Raw genomic sequence first — 24,822 nt, 5'->3', positions numbered from 1 at the left:
AGACTGTTGTTAAAGTTCAAGAAGAAATCTAACATTCATAACCAGTCTGTGACTCCATATCCACAGCAATATGTTAATTTTAAATGGACTAGCAATTCATTCAGTTATATCCTAACTGCCGGAAGAAAGTAAAACTAGCCAGATCACCTAGCATTGACCAGTGCCCTGAAATTGAATACAGAGACTATCAAAACTGTATCTTAGTAGCACCACCACAAGCTGAACCCATTGCGGTTGCAGAAGCTAGTGAGTGAAGATGGTGCTAGCGAACAATGCTACCACAGGTGACATTCTCCAGATGGTCTACAAAACTGTTTCCTTCACTTCTTTAACATATTTTTCTTTTAAATGTGGTACTGTTGGAGCCTGTGATCTACAGTTTAATGGTGTGTTTTTGGGTCGATTGAGCAATTGGTGCTTTGCTGTCACCAAGAACGTTCCGGAGGTGTGCGGTCTTGAGATCAAGAAGCTTAGGAATTATGATTGACTCCATTTCTCACTGATTAAACTGTCCAGGAAGAGTGAAACATTGAGGCAAGTGCGGAAGGTGAGCGAGTAATCAGGGCTGTCTACCAGTCTCTTGCTCACTGCTGCTGGGAGAAGGTGTCTGTTGTGTGATGCTCTCTGTTTCTCTCCCTTGGTGCTGTTGGAGGATGGTACCAAAGTTTTATGTCTGTGGTTTGTGGATTGGACTAATGAACATGAAGCTGAACTGAATATGGACTTTTGATTTTGTGTTTTATGTTCCGAGTTTTTGCTCGTTCTTTCTTGTTGCCATTTGCATGATTTTTTTTGGCGCGGCGGGGGTTTGAACTTCTTCTTGCTGTTTGCACGATTTGTTCTTTTTTGTATGGTCGGGGGGGGGTGGGGGTTGATGTTTTTCTTCAAATGGGTTCCATGGTTTTCTTTGTTTCTGTGAAGAAGTATTTCAGGGTTGTATATGGCATATATACTTTGATAATAAATCCTTTGAGTGAACCGACATGGGGAATAAGCATATTAGACTTTATCCTTACCATAAGTAGGTATAAAATAACACGGAGTTACTCAAGGATTCCCTCCACTTTGTTGAAAGGCACTACCAGAGTGCTACCTGTATAGGCTCAATCTAGATCTAGCAACAGAGACTAGCCATTTGTGAGGTTTTGTGGCCTGGTAGAACTGGGTATTAAGGAGTAAACATGCCAATGGTTGTAGCCAAATCTCGCACAAAGGAAGATTGTTGTGTTTGTTAGAGGCAAATTGCTCAGCTCAAGGACATTATTGCAGAAGGCCTTCAGGGCAGTGTCAACTGTCTTCAACTTCTTCATTGAGGGTGGCAGTGGGCACAAGGTTCAATTGCTTTCACATCTCCTCAGCATATGAAGTACACCCTGCAACAAGACCTGGATACCACTCAGGCATGGGCTGATAACCGGCAAGATGTGCACTGTCACAGAAGCAAGTTATCAGTTAATTTGATTCACTCCATTTGATATTGGGTTGCAAGTTAGAGCAATGGATAGAGGAAAGAAAGTGGAAGCTTATGATATTGATGATCCATACTACAAAACCATTCTACATGTCATAGTACAGCTGAACATGGCAATATATCTAATAATAAGGAAGATTACCCAGCTTTGTCTTGTTCACAAAATGCAGGACAAATCCTGACTGTCTAATAATCAGTCTACTCTCTCAGGCATCAGGGAAGCAACAGAAGATATTGTCAACAGTGCCATCAAGTGGCAATTATTCACTAAAAATCTGTTCACTGGTGCCATGTTTGAGATTTACCAGAACAACTCAACTCCAGTCCTCATCACAGCCTTCGCCCAAGAGTTGAATTTGAAAAGTGAGGTGACTGTGATTGCCGTTGACGTCACAGGACCCTGGTAAAACTCTGCGAAAAGGAGAACCTGCTCCAGTGGTTGAAGCGATACCTTGTGCCAAGGAGTATGGTGATGTTTATTGAAGGTCAATCATCCCAACTCCAAGGCATCAATCCAGGAATTCTTCAGGGCAGTCATCTTCAGTTGCTTCATGAATGATCTTCCTTTCAACTTAAGGTCAGATGTTCAAAGATTGTGCAATCTCCCATTTCCATTTTCAGTTCTTCAGTAAAGGAAAGAGTGCTTGACTGCATCTGCAAGATTATTCGGACATGAACCAATAAGTACAGAAATAGCATTTAGACTCACAAGTACTGTGTAATAACTGTCTTCAACAGGATAGAATGTAATCACCTATTATAGTTGAAATGGTCCAACATTGAATCAGGCCCTTCAGTCCACCATGTCCATGCCTACCAAAACTAATTTCATTTGTTCACATTAGGTCCTTGTTTTTCGTTATCTTTATGTAAGTGTGTGTTTAATTGCTTCTTAAGCACAGTAATTGTATCTGATTCCATCACTTCCTCTGGTAACATATTCTTGATATCAACTATTTACTGTGAAAATAAACTTTATCCCCTTAAAGCTCTTTCCTCTTGCATTAAAACCTTTTCTATACCCAGTATTCACCTTTCTTAACCAGGGCCTCAATATCTCTTGAAAACCAAGGTTCCCTAAACCAGTTATCCTTGCCTTTTATAATGACAGGAACATACAAACTCTGTTCTCTCAAAATTTCACATTTGAAGGCCTCCCACTTACCAAGTACACCTTTGCTAAAAGACAACCTATTCCAATCCACACTTGCCAGATCCTTTCTGATACCATCAAATTTAGCTTTTCTCCAACTTAGAATCTCAACACGAGGACCAGACCTATCCTTCTCCATAATTATCTTGAAACAAATGGTGTTATGATCACTGGATTCAAATTCTTCCCCTACACAAGCCTCCATTGCCTGCCCTGTCTCATTTCCCAATTGGATATCTAGTACCATGCTCTCTCTCTAGTTGGGGCCTCTATGTACTGATTAAGGAAACTTCCCTAAATTGTATAAGCATCTATCAGATTACCCCTCATCCTCCTTTGCTCCTGGCCTAATCTCTCCTCCCAATCATCCAGTCTCTTCGTATAACTATCCAATCATTCAATCTTTCCTTCTAGCTCAAGCCCTGCAGTCCATCTTTTGAATATTGTACTCAGTGCTACACTGATGAATACAAACATGACATTTGCTTTCTTCATTACCTTTCTACCTATTTTGCTTCTTTCACAGAACTTTGTACTTATACTCCTAGGCCTTGCTGTTTAGGCACAAACAAGGTCTTGTCATTCACTCTGTATGTTCTGGCCTGGTTTAACTTTCCAAAATGCATCACTATACTTGCCTGTATTAAATTCTATTTGCCATTCCTTGGCCCACTTTCCCAGTTTACCTAAATCCTTCTGTAATTTTAAACAATCCTCCCCACTGTCCAACACAGCACCAATTTTAGTGTCACCTGCAAAATTGCTAATCATACTACGTTCCCATTCCAAACCACGATTATAAATAACCAACAGAGAATGCAGTGCTGATCCCTGTGGTGCACCATTGGCCACAGGCCTCCAATTAGAGAAACAACCCTTCACTACAGTCTTCTGACCAGAACTACGCAGTGTTCCATGTGCAGCCTAACTACTACTTTGTGAAATTGCAGTCATTGACAATTACTTGAACTACCATAAGTGAGCCATCTGTAATCAACATTCTTGATGCTCACCGTTGACCAGAACACAACTGGAGCAGATACAAAATTGTACAAATTGAGAGCGGGTCTGAAGCAGGGTGTTCGCCAGTAAGTGACTCACCTCCTGACACCCAAACACCTTTCAGTCATTTAAAGGGCACCGTAGCACACTCCATTTGTCCAGAATGAGTGTTGCTCCACGAATTAAGTTGCTTAACCCTTTCCAGGGCAAAGTGGCTTGCTGGATTTGCATCCCAGTCCACCACCTTGAACACCCAAACCCTGGCCTTTAATCATCCAGACAGACAAAAGCACCAGGTACACAGGAAGAGCACTATCTACCAGTTCTGTCTCACTGACCACCTTCAGTAAGAAGTGGTGTTATTTCTCCACTGTCACTTGATTGAAAACTTAGAAGTTCCTGGACAGCAGCATTGCAGGAGTACATCCACTAAAAAGATTGCAGCTGAAAGTGGCTGATTATCCACCTCAAGGGTCAACAGAGATGCGGAGAAATGTTGGTTTTCAAGTTTCAAGTTCCACATTCCACAAAATGAATAGTTATTAAAAAAGTAATTAAAAGTTTTTTTTTGCATTACAGATTTGATATATTGGCTTGTATGTGCTCTATATTTAATTTCCAGTTCAAAAACATCAACAGTACAAGATATAGATATTGTTATGATAAATTAGAGTTTTTCCATTGTTCTTAAGAATTATCCAGGCTAATAGACTCTTTGGCATTCATATTTAACTGATTTTCTCAGGAGTTTTGAGTGATTTGTAATGTTAATTTATATAATTATTTTGCAGAACTTAATTGATCTTAGTAACTTGGTAATTGAATTTTCCCAGCAGATTCATGTAAGTAATTATGTTCTAATTATTTGGTTTGTGGGAATAGAGGAAAATATTAATTTATTTGAGACCTTTCATACACTTTATAGCTGTAGTAACCAAGTTAAAACATTGTTTTGACAGCAACACACTGTAGCTATACATAACATACATCTAATAGAGAAAACTGCTGGAATTCCCTTCATTTATTTGGAACACCATGCCTCTTAATTTGGGCAGGAGACTGTTGCTAAACAGGTTCTAACTAGCTTCAAATGTGCACACTTGTGTGGCCATTAGGCGCTACAGCATGCTCAGAGCAAATAGTTTTTAAATAGCATCAGTTGTATGTACACTTGTTCAAAAAGTGATTTTTACACTGATGGTGAGAAATTAGCAGCAAGACAAGTCAGAATTATTTTGCTCACTATGGCTTCAAGCATACAGACTTGCAGACACTAAAGTGGTTGGAAGTAAAAAAAGAAAATTTCACTACTTCAAGTTAGGAATTGTGAAGAATTTGTAGGCATCAACAATCATCTTGAATGTTACAATGAAAATGAAGATTGGGGATGAAAAGTCAAAAGCATTTTATGAAGGCCGTCCATTATCTGCTCTAGCCATCTTCACTGATTTTCTTCATTTACAGTCAAAATAACAGCAGGTAAACTGAATGAATTCCTCTATCGATAACTACTAGGAACTAATAGTTTTATAGTACTGCATTAGTATTAGTTATGTTATAATTTATTTCATTAAATATGTAATTTGTTACTCAGTTTCTTTTTTTGTATACCTTTAATTATTTCCATGAAGCGTCAGCTAATTGGGATTGCTGCTTAATTGGGCCACAATGTACTGGTCCTGATGTGTCTGAATTAACTGGAGTCCACTGTATTTCTAAATGATGAAGGAACATCACCCAAGGGAAAGTATTATTTCTAACAAAACCAATATCCTTTTCCCCTATTTTATTATAAAAACCTAGAGTTTGCTTCATTATAATAATCTCAAAGCTGCCTGTAGTGACTTGAACCACCAATAAATCACTCATTGTACATGAATTCTAACTGTGCCAATGTACAGTAACAAATTTGAACCATTTGTAAATATTTATAATGCTAAATCTATGCTTCACTAGAAATTTTGAACTCATTTTGCAAAAAAAAAAAATGACATATTGAAATTTGCTGCATGTGGTTGACAGCGTTTACCATCCCTCCAGCTTGAAATGCAGTGGGGGCCTGGACCTCAACCTCCTTGCTTTCTTACGGGCATTGCTGTGTGCATCTGTGCGATTTGTGAATTAGTGAGAAATACAACTACTGTAGTAATAGCAAAAGTTCTGACTGTTACTAGCCAAATATCCTTTGTGAATGGATTTAAAGAGTGTTGATCTGTAATGATTTGAAAATAGTGGATTGTGGTTAATTGGGACCAGTATATTTACCCAATTAGCCAAAATTTGATGGAAATAGTTCAAAGGTATAAAAGGCAAAGTAACAAATTATGTATTTAAACAAAATACAAAACAAATTAGAACACTATCAATACTACTGTAGCATTTAAAACTATATTAGTTCCAAATACTTAAAAGAACTTCATGCAAATGAATTCCTCTGACTGTAAGTGAACAAAATCAGCGTAGATACCTAGTGCAGATAATGGACTACCCTCACACAATGCTGTAGACGACTGCATCCTCCAAATTTTCATTGTAACGTTGAAGATAGTACCTTCAAGGTAGAAACTACTAAGAATTTGATATCTTCAAATCCTTAGCAGATTCTAATTTGAAGTTGTGAAATAGTTTCATTTTCACTTCATTTTGAAAACAAGCACATGTAACCAACTCTGTTTAAAAAAAGTTCTCTCTCAGCACAGTGTTGTTTCGAACAGCCACGCAAGTGCACGCAATTAATGCTAGTTTAAAAACTGTTGGGCAAAAGTCTCCTATCCCAATTAAACAGCATAGTGAGCCAAATAAACAAAGGGAATCCCAGTCATTTTCTCAATTGTTTTTTGTCTTTTAAGAGTTGTCTCAAATAAGCAGCTGTCATAATTAACTAGAATCCACTGTACATTTGTTGATAAGAATTTAAACATTTAGCAAATTGTGTTAACCATCTACCATGGCAGTCCGTAGAGGAGGTGCTATGAAGAAATTGTAGACGTTTTGACTAGAGATTAGAGATTCAGCAGACTCTGACTATAGGAATTATAATTGTGTGTATTGGTTGACTGCTGCTTCCCAGCTGGAAAGCTAGTGTAATTCTTTTGAATCTAGACCCAACAGGAGAAGATTGACAGCATTGAAGACCATGTCAGTACTGCCGCTGAGAATGTTGAAGAGGGAACCAAGAACTTAGCCAAGGTAGGGATCTAGTCCTGCTGTGTAATCAATGGCACAGTGCCTGCCAGCAATACACTAAATTAACCCAACTGATTGATCTGGGCTCTCTAATGTTGAGGGAAATAGCAATTAAGAAAATAAAGGAGAAGTGACACACTGCTTGTCAAAAAAAAAATCAATCTGTATTGTGATGGTCTCATGCAGTGAAACCAACTAGCATTGCTCTGTACATAGTAATCATCCATAGAACAGCTGCACTAAAGAAAGACTTACACTGATGGATTGGGTGGGACCAGCTCTTAAGACAGAAAGGAAAAAAAATCACAGTAACTGAATCTAGTTGTGTCTTTGTTAAAACTGTTTTTCATTGATTTTTCAGGCCGCTAAATATAAACTTGCACTGTTGCCTGTGGCAGGTGCTGTCATTGGTGGTGTGATTGGAGGGCCCATTGGTCTCCTGGCAGGCTTCAAAGTGGCAGGGGCTGCAGCTGCAGTTGGAGGAGGAATACTAGGCTTCACAGGAGGGAGAATGTTACTGAAGAAAAAGCAGCAGAAGATAGATCAGGAACTTGCACTTTCTACCAGCTGTGCAAATCTGAAGACTCAAGCTGAAAAAAAAAACAGCTGAATGCAGAAACTAGCTGAAGTGGCCTTGCAGAAAAAATTACTGAGAAAATTATTTTTTTTTTAAAACAAGACTTGCCAGCTGTCAATATTATCCAACAGACAATCTTATTGAAAATGAAAGATCAGCTGCTTTGAACTTTATTGATGTTCAATGATTAAATGTAATTTTGTATATTTTTAAGTGCATTCATAAAATATTTACTAATTGGAATGAAAATTGTATGATTATTGCTTGAACAAAATCTCTCAACCCATCATGGTAGGCCACTTACTTTATTTTTCCCCTCAGACTAGAGATGAGCACGTTTTCTCGGTAATGGATACACAGTAATACCTCAAGCCACTCCCACATACATAGCAGGTTGTACATGAACACTTGCCCTTCATTTAAAGAAAATTGCAATCAACAAAATGTGGAAACAGAACTCAAAGATGATTCCCTGTTGAATGGGACACTAAAATATGTAGCAAAGTTACTCCTGGCAAGTCCACACTGACGAATACAGAATATGGCCTTTTATTAGAAAAAGTTAGGACCTTCAACTGATCAGTGTTTTGTGGCATTTGGACATTCAACAGTTTTATTAAAACCTACAACAGATAACCACAGTACATCAACATATTCACAAGCCAGAGAAGCAAAGGAAAACAAAAACCCGCAATTGTCATCCATTTGTTTTCAGTTTTATCCAAAATAAAAACTGTACACACAGACTTATGAAAATATAGGCTTAGAATTTTTGCCTCATTAGGCAAAACTCTGATTTCTTGTCTCGTACAGTTCCTTCATAGATTTATAATTCATCTCTCTCTCTCTTAAGAATGGTATATCTGTGTTCACTTGGAGCCAATTTCTGGAATGAGCTTTCTGGAGGGTTGCTTGCAACTTCTTCACTGGGCTGTAGTAGGTTAGAATGAAAACAAAGATGTACATATGAATAGAGATGTTCTTTGTAGTAGAGTCCAACTGGTTAAAACCATCTTTAATCAAAGTTAGTGAATACCTAAAAACGTCTAATCAAGAACTGCCAGAACTGTTAAATGAAGGAAGTAATGATCTCCTGGCAAGATTCACAGATATATCTTTGTTTGACAAATTACTTTTGGAATTAACTGATTAAGTTGTTCAATAAGGGGCTGACTAAATTAAAAGAACTGCAGTTATGTGAGGCTGAACCCATTTATTGATGATATATGTATGACCAAGCAAAACATTAAATGGCTGACTAGTCTATTCATGTTATAATTGCTACCAAGAAACTTGGTCAGAAAAAACAAGTACAGTCCTAAATTTTGACAAGAATCTAAACTATGAAGGTGAAAAGTTATTGAGCTCGGAGGACTTGTTTTTATAGGAGGTGCACAGGGACCACAGAAATCACTCCCAAAGGCCACATAATTACGTTCTGATTTATATAACTGGATACAGATTTTAATTTCACAAAAAATACTAATCATTTTTGCATTTTTAATTTAACAACCATTTCCTCAATGATTTTTCAAGCTTTTTAAAATCAGCCCTGGAAACAGTTTCTGGTCATCCAAATGATTAAATGAAAACATCTCGTTTCTGGTCATCCCAATGATCAAAATATTGACAGTTCTACACCTAAAGTAATCATGTGCTACTGTTTTTTGTTAAAAAAAAAATCATTGCTTTCTCCAATTACTTTCAGCCACATTTATCCATTACTAAATAATTATACAGCTGAATGAGACTGTATTAACTTTTCATGGAAATCTGTTCCACGTGGAAGAAGTCACTTCTTTCAATTTCTGTGAAACTTTAAAACATAAAGCACAATAGCAAATTATTAAGTTGTTTGTTGTTCAGCAGTTTGTAGTTAAGAAAACATCTCTATATTCAACTCTATTAGAGGTAAAACATTGCAGCAAAACCACACAATTTCTGCATAGAATGGTAAAGTTCTCCCCCCCCCCCAAAAAAAATATAACCTAGCTCCTCCTGCATTTCTTTTATCACTTGAAATTGATTTAAGGTAACCAAGCATTAATAAAACAATTTTAAAGCTTTAGAAACGAATAAATATTTCACAAGTGCACCAGAATCTGCAAGCTGCACCTTAATTGTTTTGTCACACATATGAAAGGAGGTAACCTCAGCATCATTTTCCTTAGCAGAGGTGGGAAGACTTGTGTAGGGTCATCATTTAAAAAGGGGAAAATTACATGCTTTAAAGTTTGTCCACTCTTTGATGTCCTGTTCTATATTGTCCTCTATGGCAGTGGTCACCAACCACCAGGCCGCAGACTGGTAGCAGGCCGCAAAGCATGTGCTACAGTGCCGTGAGGAAACGATACGAGTCAGCTGCATCTTTCCTCATTCCCTGTCACGCACTGTTGAACTTGAACATAGGGTTGCCAACTGTCCTGTATTTGCCAGGATATTCTGTATATTGGGCTAAATTGGTTTGTCCCATTGACCGCCCTTGTCCCGTATTTCCCCTGCTAAGGTAGAGTGTTCCTATGAAACCTTTCGTGCTGAAATGGCATGAAGCGAAGAAGCAATTACCATTAATTTATATGGGAAAAATTTTTGAGCTTTTCCAGACCCAAAAAATAACCTAACAAATCATACCAAATAACACATCAAACCAAAAATAAATAACACTAACAGATAGTAAAAGCAGGAATGATATGATAAATACACAGCCTATATAAAGTAAGCGTTGGCATGTGGCCAAGTGGTTAAGGCGTTCGTCTAGTGATTTGAAGGTCGCAAGTTCGAGCCTTGGCTGAGGCAGCATGTGTGTCCTTGAGCAAGGCACTTAACCACACATTGCTCTGCGACGACACCGATGCCAAGCTGTTATCGGCCCTAGTGCCCTTCCCTTGGACAACATCGGTGGTGTGGGGAGGGGAGACTTGCAGCATGGGCAACTGCTGGTCTTCCATACAACCTTGCCCGGGCCTGCGCCCTGGAAACCTTCCAAGGCGCAAATCCATGGTCTCATGGATAAAAATAAATAAAAGTAGAAATATTTTATGTACAGTATAGTCAGGAAGATGAAGGCAAAACCGATTTCTCGGGGGGGGGAAGAAAATTGGCACGTACGCGCATGCGCACATCATATGCACATGTCACAGAAGGCTTCACGTGCAAGGCTTCATGGTCATGGTAGTCTTTCTTGGGGTAAAGTGTCCTGGGATTTGACTGCTACTTTTGTCCCTTATTCCGGAGTGAGAAAGTTGGCAACCCTAACTAAAAGACATGTTGAGGTGAGTTTAACCCTACTTGAACACCGCCCCCCGGATTGGCCGGTCTGCAAGAATATTGTCAATATTAAACTGGTTCGCGGTGCAAAAAAGGTTGGGGACCCCTGCTCTATGGCTCCCAATATCTTTATAGCTGCCATACAAGCAGTGTTTCATGACAGTGTTTGAGTGATAAGAAAAAGTTATAATTAAAAAATTGCAGTTGAAAACCCACATGGTGAGAATAGGGCACCCAATGATGTCTATACTATGTTTGGTATCATAATTAAAAAGCAGAAATTTTAAAATCACAAAGCCTATTAATCTTTAAAAGGTTAATGAAATAATTAAATAAACAATTTGCCTATAAACGTGGTATCTTTTGATAGGGAATTAATAAAGTACATGGGAAATGTTAAGTTAATGCTTCTATCTCTAATAGTGAACAATATCCAAATATATTTAGTTTCAATGCAGATTGTGGAATTTAAAAAGCAAATTGTTTGGATACTTATATTTTCAGGGGGCTTTCTAAAAGTTTTGCCAGTTGTGATTTCAGTCATACCTTTCCCACACTACGAGCAAATGAATAAACTTGAGGGTGTAGGGCAGTTTGAAGAGACATATTCTGATATGGCCCATGAGCAAATTGTTGGGTAATCATAGCCCTGAAAGTCTATGTTGGCTTCTGTGTAGGTAGAATGTTAAACTTCTGCATAGGAAATTGTCTGGAAAAGGACTTCATAACTGCCAAACAAGTTAGTAAACCAGGGAATTATGTAGATTGGTGTAATACATTTTGATAAGAAAAAATGGGAGTGCTTAAATCTCAACCACAGCAGATTCAGTGTAATTCAGCAACTGCATGATTTAAATTTGCAACATTTTTAAATTAAGTATTTGGAATTCATCCCTTGATCATGTTAGCAACAGGTCTAACTCCTGTTGGGCATCAATTACTTTATCTTATCAGTACTGAACATTACCTGTCCAGGAGCTACATCGGTGGGGTCAGGACCATGGTGGAATTCCCTGTGTAACTTGCCAGAGTGCAGGTCCAATACAAACTGCTTCAGTGCACCTGGTGTACTGAAATTAAAAATAAAGGCAGTCAAATACCTGGGTTATGTACAGAGTATGAAAAGGGAAATGCAAGATAGAGCAGTTTGTTCCCCATGCTAGATGCTGGAATTTTGGGTTTCTTTCCTCCCAAGAACACTACAGCAACGACACCCTATTGCTGGTGCACAATAATTCCCACCTGCAGCAGCTTTTCTGTATAGCAGTCAAAAAGCCTACACAATACAGACTTTACAAACACCAGTCAGATAGTTGATATTGACAGAAAACTTTCAAAACGTCCCTTAGCTTGGAGTAATTGCATTCATGCCACAGATCAACACTCAATGGAGATCAATTTAAATTTCATCTAAGATCATCTGTTGTCATCTACTGCAAAGGTTCTTAAAAAATGCAGCAATTTTATCTATAAAATGCCAAATTTGCTGTGATCATAGGAACTACTGTTAATTGGTCTGCAAAATTCTGAAGAATACACTGGGCCTCCTGGTAAGCTACGAATACTAATTTATGGATGATCTAATTAACTCAATGGTACAGATACTGCTTTTAAAAATATACATCTTTTTTTGTTGGCATATCCTCAATTTGGCATAACGTATGGTTGTATATCACAGGCATTCTCATTAACCTTGCAAATGATGGAATGCTACCAATGCATGATAAATAATTAAAAATAAAATACTTGCATACAATATTCAAATGCAAGTAACATATGGGGAGTTACAAACTGCTAATATTTCTGGTCAATTATTGTCTGAATGAGGAAAAGTTAGAGGCTGTTTTAAGATGGAGAAAAAAATTGAAGTAGAACAAGGTTGGGAGAGCAAGAGAGATCAATTAACAAGTGTTGGTGACATCAATGAATGAAGGTGATAAAGGTTTGAATAAATAATGTATCTGGAGGAGATGAAGTAACTGATGCTAGAATATAGTCAAGAGGCATCTCTGGAAGGAGAAACAGTTAATATTTCAAGTTGATGTCCTTTCATTTCAACTTTTTTTCTCTCCAAAGATGCTGCTGGACTAGCTGAATATCTTCACCATTTTTTAAAATGATTTCAACATCTGTAATGAAAATAGTGTAAATGCTCCAAGTCCTGTGGAAAGAGAAATAATTAACAACCCATTAGAATAATCTTCCATCAGAGCAAGACGAGTTCAAAAACATTCACATTTTATGCTGCAAAGGGGGAAAGAGACGTAGAATAAAAATGCTGATAAGTTATAGACAAAAAAAATGGATGATACATTAGATTGCTGTTGGTTGAGAGTGGTGAATGCTTGTTAATAGCAGTTAATCTGGAGGAAGTTTTAAAATGGAGGGACAGAGGACAAAAGGAAAAAAAAATGCTGGAAAAGTCTAGCAAGTCAAGCAGGATGCTGGAAGAGAAACATTTAAATTTTGTAGGTTGATAATATTTTTTTTACATCAGACCTAACCCAAACTAGAAAGTCTAGTTATTTGAAATTGTGGAACTCAAGTGTTCAGTCTTGAGGGCTGCTGTGGTCTAGGGAAAAGATGAGATACAGTTCCTCCAGATTACATTAGGGTTCAATAGAACTGTGAAAACAGACAAGAATGCAAGTGGGGTGGCTAATTAAAGAGAAAGGCAGCTGGAAACCTAGTTACTCTTGCCAAAAGAATGGCGGTGTTCCAAAAAAATAACCCGGAGTTTGATACAGTATGAGAGGGGATTATGTTCCTAGAAAATGGAACATAGAGACTTTCCATAACTCAGAGCCAAGTCATCTGAGAGTTGAAACAGGTGTCATTACTCCCCCTCCCCCCCACACAAATTTCATAAGCATTTCTGGGATATTCCAAGAATTTTGGTAGTGGTTGGTGATTTGTGAATTTTATAAGAGGTATTTTGTTACCCAAACTACTTTTTAAACATGTCAGCTGTACACAGTAAACTGTTTTGTGACAACTAAATCCAAGAACTTTATCTTGGAAATCGTACTTGGGTTTCAAGAGGGAGGTAAAGGTAGATGCATCTCTTGTGGATGCACTGGAAGATGTCCTGGGGAGTGATTTTGGTGGAAGAGGAAGTAGGAGTTGGAGGGAATGGTTTGTTCAGAACACTGAAAGTGGAGGGAAGTTGAATCTTGTGGCAGCTTCTCAATGAGGATGCTGGAAGCTAGTGTGACAAGTGTAATCAGTAATGTGACAGAAAAGCTAGAACATTTCCTCCAGGCAGATGAGCTGCTATGCCGAATCCTTTTCCAGATCAGCATTCCATTTGTTCTCTTTACCTCTCCCCCTTCCTCTGTGATTTTAAACATGTTTAATAGCTTTTCTTAGTTTAGATGAAAGATCACTTGAAATTGTCTTTAGTATTCTCCATGGTGTCTAAAGTTCCAAGTAATTCTAGCAATGTTTTACTTCAAATTTCCTTTTCAAGTGAAGATGGATTTATAGTGACAAGTTTAAAACCAATCTTCAAAACAAAAGGCAAAGGAAAAATTAGTAAAATCTCTCTAGCAGCCAATAGATAGAAATTGGGAGTAGGAAGCTTGATTAATCTTCCTCTATCTAATCAGGGAATATTCCAGTTGCAATCATGTAGCAGTACACTGAAGGCTACATATTGAATTCTGATTAATTGGGATTGGGGCAGATGCTTATTTGGGACAACTCTTAAAGGACAGACACTAATCAAGAAAATAGCTGGGATTCCCTTTGTTTATTTGGGACAGTAGGCAACTTAATTGTGACAGGAGACTGATGCCAAAACAGTTTTTAACTAGCTTCAGTCACATGCACTTGTTTGGCCATTAGACCCTTCACTGTGCTTAGAACAGAGAGTTTTTAAATAGCATAGTTGTATGTGCTTGTGTAATATTATCCATTTGGGCTGACGAACGACAATTCAAAAAAGTGATTTTCTTTTACAAATTTTGTTTTTTTATTTCAACTTTGAAAGATTATGGCACAAATTCATGAGTGCCATTCCATCATGACTAATTTATTATCCCTCTCAATCCCATTCTCCTGCCTTGTTCCCATAACCTTTGATGCCCTGATTAATCAAGAACCTATCAAACTCTGCCTTAAATATACCCAATGACATGGCCTGCACAGATTCACTACCCTCTGGCTAAAGTCAGTTGTTCTAAATGGACGTCCCACAATTGAGGCTGTGCCCTCTGTCCTAGACTCGCCACTATAGGAAACATCTTCTCCACATCCTCTCTATCCAAGCCTTTTAATATTCAATAGGTTTCAATGAGATACCACCTCTCCCATTTTATCCTTCTAAATTCTGGTGAGTACAGGCCCAGAGCCACACACTCCTCGTATGCTACCTCTTTCATTCTTGGGATAACTCTCCTCTGGACCCTCTTCACTGCTAGCACATCTCATCTTGGATAAGGGCTCCAAAACTGCTCACAGTACTCCACGCGAGGTCTGTCCAATGCCTCAGAAAGGCTCGGCATGACATCCTCTCCAAATGAATGCTAATATTGCATTTTCCTTCCTTACCACAAACTCAATGGAATACAATGTTGGTAAATGCGAGATCATCCACTTCGGAAGGAATAATGGAAGAGCAGATTATTATTTAAATGCTGAAAGATTGCAGCATGCTGTTGTGCAGAGGGACTTGGGAGTGCCTGTTCATGAATCACAAAACGTTGGCTTGCAGTACAACAAGTTAGTAAGGCAAACGGAATGTTGGCCTTCATTGCTAGAGGGATTGAATTCAAGAGCAGGGAGGTCATGCTGCAACTGTACAAGGTACTGGTGAGGCCACACCTGGAGTACTGTGTGCAGTTCTGGTCTCCATACTTGAGGAAGGATATACTGGCTTTGGAGGCGGTGCAGAGGAGGTTCACCAAGTTGATTCCAGGGATGAAGGGGTTCACCTATGAGAGATCGAGTGACCTGGGACTATACTCTCTGGAGTTCAGAAGAATGAGAGGGGATCTTATAGAAACATACAAAATTTTGAAAGGGATAGATAAGATAGAAGTAGGAAAGTTGTTTCCATTGGTAGGTGAGACTAGAACTAGGGGACATTGCCTCAAGATTCAGGGGAGAAGATCTAGGATGGTGATGAGGAGAAACTGTTTTTCCCCCCAGAGAGTGGTGAATCTGTGGAATTCTCTGCCCAGGGAAGCAGTTGAGGCTTCCTCACTAAATATATTTAAGAAACAGTTAGATAGATTTTTACATAGTAAAGGAATTAAGAGTTATGGGGAAAAGGCAGGTAGATGGAGCTGAGTTTACGGACAGATCATCCATGATCTTATTGAAAAGTGGGGCAGGCTCAATGGGCTGGATGGCCTACTCCTGCTCCTACTTTTTTATGTTCTTATGTTCTTTGTTCAACCTGTCGGTTAACCTTTAAGGAATCCTGAATGAGGACTCCCAAATCCCTTTGCACCAATGTTTTTAGTTTTCTCCCCGCTTAGAAAATAGTCCATGCCTTTATTTCTTCTGCCAAAGTGCACAACCACACACTTCTCTACATAATATTCCATCTGACACACATTTGCCCATTCCCCAATCTGTCTCAAGTCCCTTTGCAGACACCTTGCTCCCTCAACACCATCAACCCCTCCACTTATCTTTGTATCATATGCAAACTCGTCCACAAAGCCATCAATTCCTTCATCCAGATCATTGACATATAATATGAAAAGCTGTCCCAACACTAAACCCTGCAGCACACCATTAGTTACCAACAGCCAACCAGAAAAGATCCTCTTTAATCACACTCTGCCTCCTGCCAGTCAGCCAATCTTTTATCCATGCTAGTACCTTTCCCGTAGTACCATGGGCTCTTATCTTGTTAAGGAGCCTCATATGTGGCACCTTGTCAAAGGCTTTCTGTAATCAGAACAACATCCCTAACTCTCCTTTGTCTATTTTACCTGTTACTTCCTCAAAGAATTCCAACAGGTTTGTCAGGCAAGAACTTCCCCTTTAGAAAACCATGATGAGTTTGGTCTACTTTATCATGCGCCCCCAAGTACCCTGAAACCCCATCCTTAATAATAGGCTCCAATATCTTCCCAAACAGGCTAACTGACCCATAAATTCCTTTCTTCTGCCTCTTTCCTTCCCTTAAGAGTGGAGTGGCATTTGCAATTTTCCATTCCTCAGGAACCATTCCAGGATCTAATGGTTCTTGAAAGATCATTACTAATACCTCTACAATTTCTTCAGCTACCTCTTTCAGAACCTTATATTATCTACACTAGGTAACGCACTGATTTTGTTCATTTACAGTCACAGTCAATACATGGTAGTATACATTGGAAGAATTTCTTTGTTGATAACTATTAGGAACTAATGCAGTTTTACAGTATTGTAGTAGTATTGTTAGTGTCCCAATTTCATTTTAGTGTCTGTGTTTCATTTAATCACAATTTGTTATTCAGTTGAACAGTAGTTTCTTCTTTATATCCTTTTAACTATTTTCACAAAACTTCAGATAATTAGGGCAGCTGCTCAACTCCACCAAAATGTACTGGTCCCAATTAACTGGAATTGTTTAATCAAGACCACTGGAACAGGAATTTCGATCAAAGCTCCCTCAAATATCTACACATCATGATATCCTTGACGAACAATTCATGAACACTCATTATTTCTGATCTACAAAAAAAATTGAGCAAATTCTACTTGAAATTATTAAATTAACAAATATTAAATTGAATTGCAACAACTTATAGCCAGTTCAAGTTCAAATCTTTAATACAAAACTTTAGCAGTTAATTTCTTCTCCAATAAGGCCAGAAAGGAGGCCATCATTCTTAACTTTGGATAGTAATGTGAGTTACAAAGGTTGTTTCTCTTGTAATTAAACTATTTTCATTGATAAACTGCAAGAGTTTAATAAATATAATCAATATCTCTAAATAATGACTAAAATTGCCGAGTGTCAATGAATTTGCAAGTTAAATTTTCCAAGTTATGATACAAATCTTGTTCCTACAGAAATTCTAATGACAGGATTCAAAGTGGAAATATGGAAATTATTTTTAGTACCATAATGGTAAAACAAAAATTGTGAAATAAAATATTGCAATTCAGCAATAATAATTAAGACTTGAGAAATACCAGTGAACATTTTTCTTTAAATTTTCAAAATATAAACTTCCACAAGGAATAGTTATACTTACTCTATGTCTTTAAAATCTGGAAAGACATACATATGCCTAAAACTGTCAATAGCGATAACTGGACAGTCTTCAGGAGTCTTGTGTATATGTAGGAGAGGGTGACGAAACTTGTCACAGTCAGCGTGCAGGAAGTTTATTGTACCTAAATGATTTAATCATGGGTTAGCAGCATGAAGTTCTTTGGCTGAATCAAGTTAGTGAGTGAAGTGCATTTACATACACTTGACAGCTTTTCAAAAACTCCTATAAAAGTTTTAGTACTGTTCTCAAAGCTTTTAATGACAACACTTAGCCTGGCCAATGTTTCATTTATATAATATTTGATAGCTTGCCTTCGTTTAAATGTGAAAGAATACATACAGATTACAGATTGCTATGTTTGATTATTTTCCCCATTAAGTGTGCAGGGAGACTAGTTAAAGATTCACTAAACATATGGCCAGGATTATACAATTCAGGATCAAGTTTAAACACTGGATTGAACCAGGAATTATTGTCAAAATAACATTTAAAATTTCTTTGCTTATAAGCATATTTTCAAAAATTAAATAAGACAACACATAATAACTATTACTGGCTGGGCTATACAACTTGGTTAAAAGTTATAGGTATTTCTGTTGATAAGAAAATTTTACTACTCTGGAAATCCCTTAAAGAGTGGTCAATATTGGTTTTCATTTTTTGTGGAACATTTTATCAATCTTGAAGAGCGTTTGATAAGCTTTCTATTTTCCATTGAGAATATTTTAATGTTAACATTTTATTCAGTGACTGAAGGTTTGCTCTAGCAAGGGAAAATCTATTACCATGATAATTGAACTACAGTTTCAGTCAGCTTCAATAGTTAAACAAAATTGACAACACCTTTTACAAACTTATGCACTACTATGCTTAGCTTCTAAATATATTAATGACATACATGACCTTCGTAGAACTTAAATAACTGATCCAGCCATTGAAATTGGTTACATCTCAACTATTCCCATCCGTTAACCAGGCAGAGCGATATAATCAGTCCCAAAGACCCATCAGTCTTTACAATGTATAACATGTTTCTGAGGAAACCTATGCAAGGTAGAAAAATCTGTCCAGCTGAAACAGTGACCAACTCTAATCAAGTAGCCCTGTAGGTTACAGTATCTCAGTCTTCATTCACATACTTTTTTTTTAAAACATAAAGGGTTTTTAATCTTAAACCAAACCCACTCCAAATATTAAATACATTGGCTGTGAATTGCTATTTAAGGCAGCCAGCCACTCCTGACTTCCCTAGATGTCAAAAATTCACAAGGCCATTTCTAAATATTGGAAATATTCAAATATACAAATTAGAAAAAATAACTGCAGTGGATTTTCTTTAAAGATGTACTATTGGCTCAAGTAGTTTAAGATAGAAGTCATTAAAATGCACACAATGTTTTTGATAAAATATTCTGTTGATAAAATGTACTTTGCCTACATAAAAATACATAAAGAGCTTGTGAATGTTTGCACAAAGTGAGATAATCTAATTACCTGTCTCGATTACTTTCTTCCTTTCATTTAATCTTTTGGTCCAAACTTAAAGTTAGTCACCGTGCTGGACTAGGAACCCCCATTGCCTCCCCTCCGCCCCCACAACTTAATTTCATGTTTCCCGTCCCAGGTTTATGTAATCATAGACCACTTCTCAGGATGCTCCAGATTCTAATACTTGAAAACTGACAGGAAGATGAAGCATCAGCTGTTGTTTTAGGAAACAGAAGACAAAGCCCAATAGCCTATTTCTGTGCTCCTGCTTAAATGCTGCAGTTTTACTTCCTCTAGCTTATTCCCATGAAACTGGTGAACAGTGAATGTCTCTGGATCCCTCAGTAAGGAGTCAAGTATTTTGGGGAGTGAGCAAGGAAGTGGTGTTGAGGCCAAGATCAGATCAGTCATGACTCCACTAATGGCAGAGCAGGCTCAGAACCTACTCCTGCTCTTTACATTAGCCAAAATTTTTTAACAATTCTGTCAGGCACAATGCCCTCCTTCACCAAAAGATCACCACCTTCATTTCTTGCATATCCGAATCCCACCTCCAACTTTTTCCCTTTTGAAAATCCTACTCATCTCTCAATACTGAGAAAGTTTTATCAAAGTAACAAAGCAACATGGTTAAAAAGCTGTTTGCTGCCCTTCACTTTTCACTTGGCTGCAGCTGCACCACACAACTTTCTTTCCGTACCTCTCCATAGCAACTTCCTCACTGCCTCCGTGCCTATGTAATCATAATCAGAGAACATTCCGCAATAGCTTTTCTTGTCAGTCTTGCACCATTACCAGTGTCCCCAAGGATCCATTCTTGGCCCTTACTTCTTATCTAATTTCAATTCCCTGGCAAAATTATATGGAAAAGTAGAATCAATTTCTACTTGAATGCTGTTTAAATATCATCTTCCTGCATTGGGAAGGCCAAAGTCTTTGAGTTTGGTCTCTACTGCTCAATTCTCTAGCCATGGAATCTGATTTTCTTCTCACCATAGCCCCAGACTGAACTGGACTGCTTGCATTTAATCGACTGACAAGGTATTTCTGGTTGGGCTCCCTAATTCAATACCAGTTTCAGATCTAGAGGTCCAGTACTTGAGATCTTTCTCACAAGAAGTCTTGCTTATCCATGATCTCATGTACTTAAGCTAGTAATATCACCAAATTAAGCAATACCTCAATTTAAAAATTCTCATCCTTGCTTTATGTCCTTGCCCTTAAATATTTTGTCTCTTCATTCATGCTTGTGTCTTCTTTTTGGTCTCCAAGTACCCTGGCAGTCATCAGAAGTGGTAGATGTACCCAGCTGCCAAAGCTCCAAGATCAAGAATTCACTCCTTAAATCCTTCTGCCTCTCCATCTTTCTTCCTTGGAAATATTCCTCAAGATGTACATCAGACCATAACTTTAATCATTTTTAATTTCTCAAGTTAAAGTTTGCATGGTGCCACTCTAAAGTGGGGCTCAAACTTTCATAATTTTAAGCTGTCATGTCAGAGTGACCGTTATTCAATGAACATATGGATCACAAGTAAATCAAGTGCTTAAATTTACTGCATAGCAGACTAACTAATGCATTAGTATGGCGGGGGGGGGGGGGAATTCACCTTTTTCACTGATCAACTGGCGTGCAGTTTCATGCTGAAATTTTTCCAAGCTTTCAGTGTCCTCTTTCAAGTGGAACAGTATAAGGAATGGTAGACCCTCTTCAGTTAACTCCTAAAAAAATTAAAATAACTCATTAAAATAATCAGACAAAACTAGTGAAATAAACAGTCTTAAATTCATTCAAATTCAGTCACATTGGGACACTTAAAAAGAGCAAGATTTTATAATGAAAACCCAGTGAGAGCTCTTCCCCCCCCCCACCACTCTTTGCATCTGAGCTGCTACACAAAATTAAATGCAATTTCAGTCCTAATAAGCACAATAGATTATTCCTAATATTTAACACTGAGTACCATAGTAATTTTGAATTGTTCATTTGATAAACTTGTTATTCAAAGCTTTTGTCAAAGCTTTTCTGTACCTTCTAAAACTGCAGTGACCATCAGCACCGCGAATATAACACGTCTATAATCATTCCTGTTGTGGATGTATACACCACGATAAGTATGCATGAAATAAAAGTCATTAAGCACTTTAAGCTGGGTCCAACATTTAGTAAGAATGCTGTACTAATCTCACACCCCTCGATGTCTTAAAAACAAAACTCTATCCTTAATATATTAATATATTTAACAACTGAGCTTTTTTCTTGGATGGTGAATTCCAACAGGGTGAAGAAATTTCTAGTTCTGAAAGACCCTTCCCTTATTTAGAAACTGTGCCCTTGTTCTAGGCTACTCTTTTCTAATCTTGAAAGACACCATTGAATGGAAAAGGATTGAATTATGAAAATTCCAAATTTGAGAGCAGGAAGAAAATAAATCTGAAATATCAGCCACGCATCTCATTCTAAGTTCCACAATACAGGTAGAAATATGGATATAATCAACTGAAATGCCTGTTTGATCATAGTCATTATCTAAGAGAAATCAAAAGAGCAAGATTAAAATTGAGATAGTTAGGTAATTTGATGTAGCGGTATATTTATCATATAGATTGGTTTGCCCTGAAATTTCAACAGCACATAGATCCAATCATAAAAAAACTTAAGACAAATACACTGTTAAAAGTGTCCTGACTGGCCGCATCATAGACTGGTACCGAGTTTGAACATGTGGAAATATAATCAGGTGGGCACCTCACGCTCCACCTTTGGTATTATCTACAGGAAATACTGCCTCAAAAAGCAGTTCTCCACCATCCATGCCACCAATGAACAGGATTTGAAGCCTGAAGCTCTTCATCACTAGGTTCAAGAGCAGCTACTTCCCTTCAACTATTTGGTTCTTGAACTGATTAGCAAAACACTAATCACTACAGTTTAGCAACAGTATGACCATTTCAATCACCTTGCACTAAACTGGACTTTATTCTAATTGTGTTCTCTTGTGCAAACTTGTATATAATTTATGTTTGTTTTTTTTATGAATGCTATATGATGCGATGTGCCTGTGATACTGCTGCAAGTTTTTCACTGTACCTGTGCATATGATGATAAACTCAACTTTGAGACCCAAATGTAGATTACAATGTATTCCAAGGAAATTTATGACACATAATAGAAACTCCATATTTTGTCAGAGCACTACATACAGTACGCTTACCTCCCCATTTTCGAAAGTGATTTCTCTAACCAATGGAACACATTTATCTTGAGTCCAGGCAAATGAGAGGTCAAAGTTGGTTAATGAACCCAAATATACCATATCAGGGATATTCTCCTAGAGTAAAAAAAAGTATACATTAAACTCATCGCCAAATAAAGTGATAGGCTGAAGCATTCAGCTTAACTGAACTATGAAACAGTTTCTGAATAATTGTCAAAAAAATTAACTAAAACAGAATTTTGTGCAAGCATAAGCTGAATAACTAGAAATAATTACTGATAAGAGGCCTAGGAACCTACCCCAGGTGGTTTGTAAATTATGTTGTCACCACTGTATCTCTCTGGTTTTGCAACACTCCTAAAAAAAAAAGGAATTAGAGCAATCAGGGTGTATATCAATCACAGTAAATCTAATGTTTTATTCAAATTTAGTCAGAAACCACTTGTGAACAGTTATCTGAATTATACCGTATAAAGCAGAGTCCAATCAATCTCATGATTAAGATAATGGTTTAATGGAAAAATTAATGAAAAATGTATTAGTTTATCCAGAAGCAAATATTTTCTCTGAAACTTAGAATACTGCCTATATTTCCAAATCTGATCATACTGCAAAGTGAACATCACGGAATTACATGTACAACTATATGAACTGTGTATCTCGTGGTATTACATATCAAGTGAAACACCATTTAATACCAAATCAGAAAACTAAGAACAATGTCAGCTTTTCAAAACGACATGTTTTGGAACCTAATTCTTTTTTAGTATAATAACATTTATAGTATGTTAAAAAAAATAATTGACATAGACTGAAATTTACAACCACTTCCACTCCCCATTGCCTTTTGAATTTTGTCACTACCCTTTTAAAAATTATTCCACATCACAGAAACTAGGTAAAAACCCAACTGCTTCAATCTTAATGATAAAGTTATGTCCTCCCACTAACAACACAATTGCACAGAATATGAATATTCTTGATTTGTCTCATTACATCCTCAATGTTTTTTGATAACCATGGTTCTCCTTTTTTTGACAGATTTTTTTGTAAATGTCCTTCAGAAACAAAGTAAAATGATGTAAAACATGTCAAACCAACTTTCTTGGATGCTGTAAAGCTGAGATAGACAGTCAGAAACTCCAACAAACTCTCTCATAAGTGGAAGGTTCCCTGTTTTGATGTGCTCAGGTGCCATATAGTGTTAGCATCAGAAAAAAAAAAGGAAATTGATTATGTTTGGGAAAACACATAGGGTTGATTTTCATCCTGAATCACTCAGAAAATCTATACGTGTATTTCCTGACAGCAGCTGCCTACAGAGTCCACAGCTGCCATGTAATTGCTGTATTCACCGTTGGGAACCAACTCTGCTCTTAAAACACATTGTGGTCCAGCAACATACAAGGCTACAATGGAGGCAAGATAGAACAGATAGGGTCATCCAGGTGCAATAGTTTGGTCTGCTGAGCATCTGTGATTTGAATTGCTGAAGCCAATTAAGGGGCCAGAGACTGAAACATCCTGAACTGAAGGGAAACTCTACAGATTTTCCAGAGTTTATTCCCCGTTTTACTGAGAATTATAAATACAAGGCACCAGTCACACCTGTAAACCATAACTTGTCAGTAAACGTGGATATCACTTAATGACTGATAGATGCTGAGCATATGCTAGTGACATAGAAAGGCCCATCACAGTTTCCCATGTCACTGATCATCTCCACATATTCTGGCACGAACACAGCATGCCCACAATGCTCATCAGAACACAGCATGACAAGCAACAAAATATCAACAGCAAAACAAGCCCAGTTCCTCCATCCCACACACATACAACAATCCTCTAATCCCAAGGCAGCCAATCTTCTTCAGCCTCCGGAGGACTCAGACATTGGGCTTCGAGTTTTCCAGCAGACCCTGAGATTCAGAGACTTGGGGCTCTGATTTATAGACGTCATATACAACCACAGGACCCACCAATCACTGAACACAAGGCTCTGGAACTTGCTGACCCCACTGGGGCGGTGGGGCGGTGGAAGAAAAATGATCAGCCCTCACCCACAGCTCTGCCAGACCAACAAGCAGACATCCTGTCCCACATCTGCAGCACTGCCCTTCGAATGTGGAGTGGAGATTTAGACTCTGGACTGCCCTTTAATCTTTATCCCCCAGCATTATAATGAAATATATATACAATAATAATCCTCAGCCTTACACATCTGTTGCTGATCATCAAAT

General features: G+C 37.8%; 2 protein-coding genes across 3 annotated transcripts in view; one reads left to right on the top strand and one right to left on the bottom strand.

The window, feature by feature from the left end:
* stx17 (syntaxin 17) overlaps positions 1-7,637 on the top strand; it is a 99,838-nt gene extending 92,201 nt beyond the window's left edge. The window contains exons 6-8 of one of the 2 annotated variants that reach the window (XM_072253515.1): positions 4,418-4,468; positions 6,729-6,815; positions 7,174-7,637. In XM_072253515.1, the coding sequence (XP_072109616.1) occupies positions 4,418-4,468; positions 6,729-6,815; positions 7,174-7,422 (387 nt within the window). In that variant the 3' untranslated portion in view covers positions 7,423-7,637. The remainder of the gene's footprint in view (positions 1-4,417; positions 4,469-6,728; positions 6,816-7,173) is intronic. The other variant, XM_072253514.1, reaches the window with a different exon arrangement.
* Positions 7,638-7,680: 43 nt separating this feature from the next.
* The window catches only part of erp44 (endoplasmic reticulum protein 44), a 77,082-nt gene continuing 59,940 nt past the window's right edge, over positions 7,681-24,822 (bottom strand). Inside the window, exons 7-12 of the mRNA XM_072253512.1 lie at positions 22,882-22,939; positions 22,580-22,696; positions 20,975-21,086; positions 17,856-17,997; positions 11,624-11,726; positions 7,681-8,320 (exon numbers count right to left, since the gene is read on the bottom strand). Of these exons, the coding sequence (XP_072109613.1) occupies positions 8,216-8,320; positions 11,624-11,726; positions 17,856-17,997; positions 20,975-21,086; positions 22,580-22,696; positions 22,882-22,939 (637 nt within the window). The 3' untranslated portion in view covers positions 7,681-8,215. The remainder of the gene's footprint in view (positions 8,321-11,623; positions 11,727-17,855; positions 17,998-20,974; positions 21,087-22,579; positions 22,697-22,881; positions 22,940-24,822) is intronic.

Source organism: Mobula birostris, chromosome 3, assembly GCF_030028105.1.
Source record: "Mobula birostris isolate sMobBir1 chromosome 3, sMobBir1.hap1, whole genome shotgun sequence".
In the NCBI taxonomy this organism is placed as follows: Eukaryota; Metazoa; Chordata; class Chondrichthyes; order Myliobatiformes; family Myliobatidae; genus Mobula; species Mobula birostris.
The sequence above is the reverse complement of the archived record's forward strand: the minus strand, read 5'-3'. Positions and strand labels throughout refer to the sequence as shown.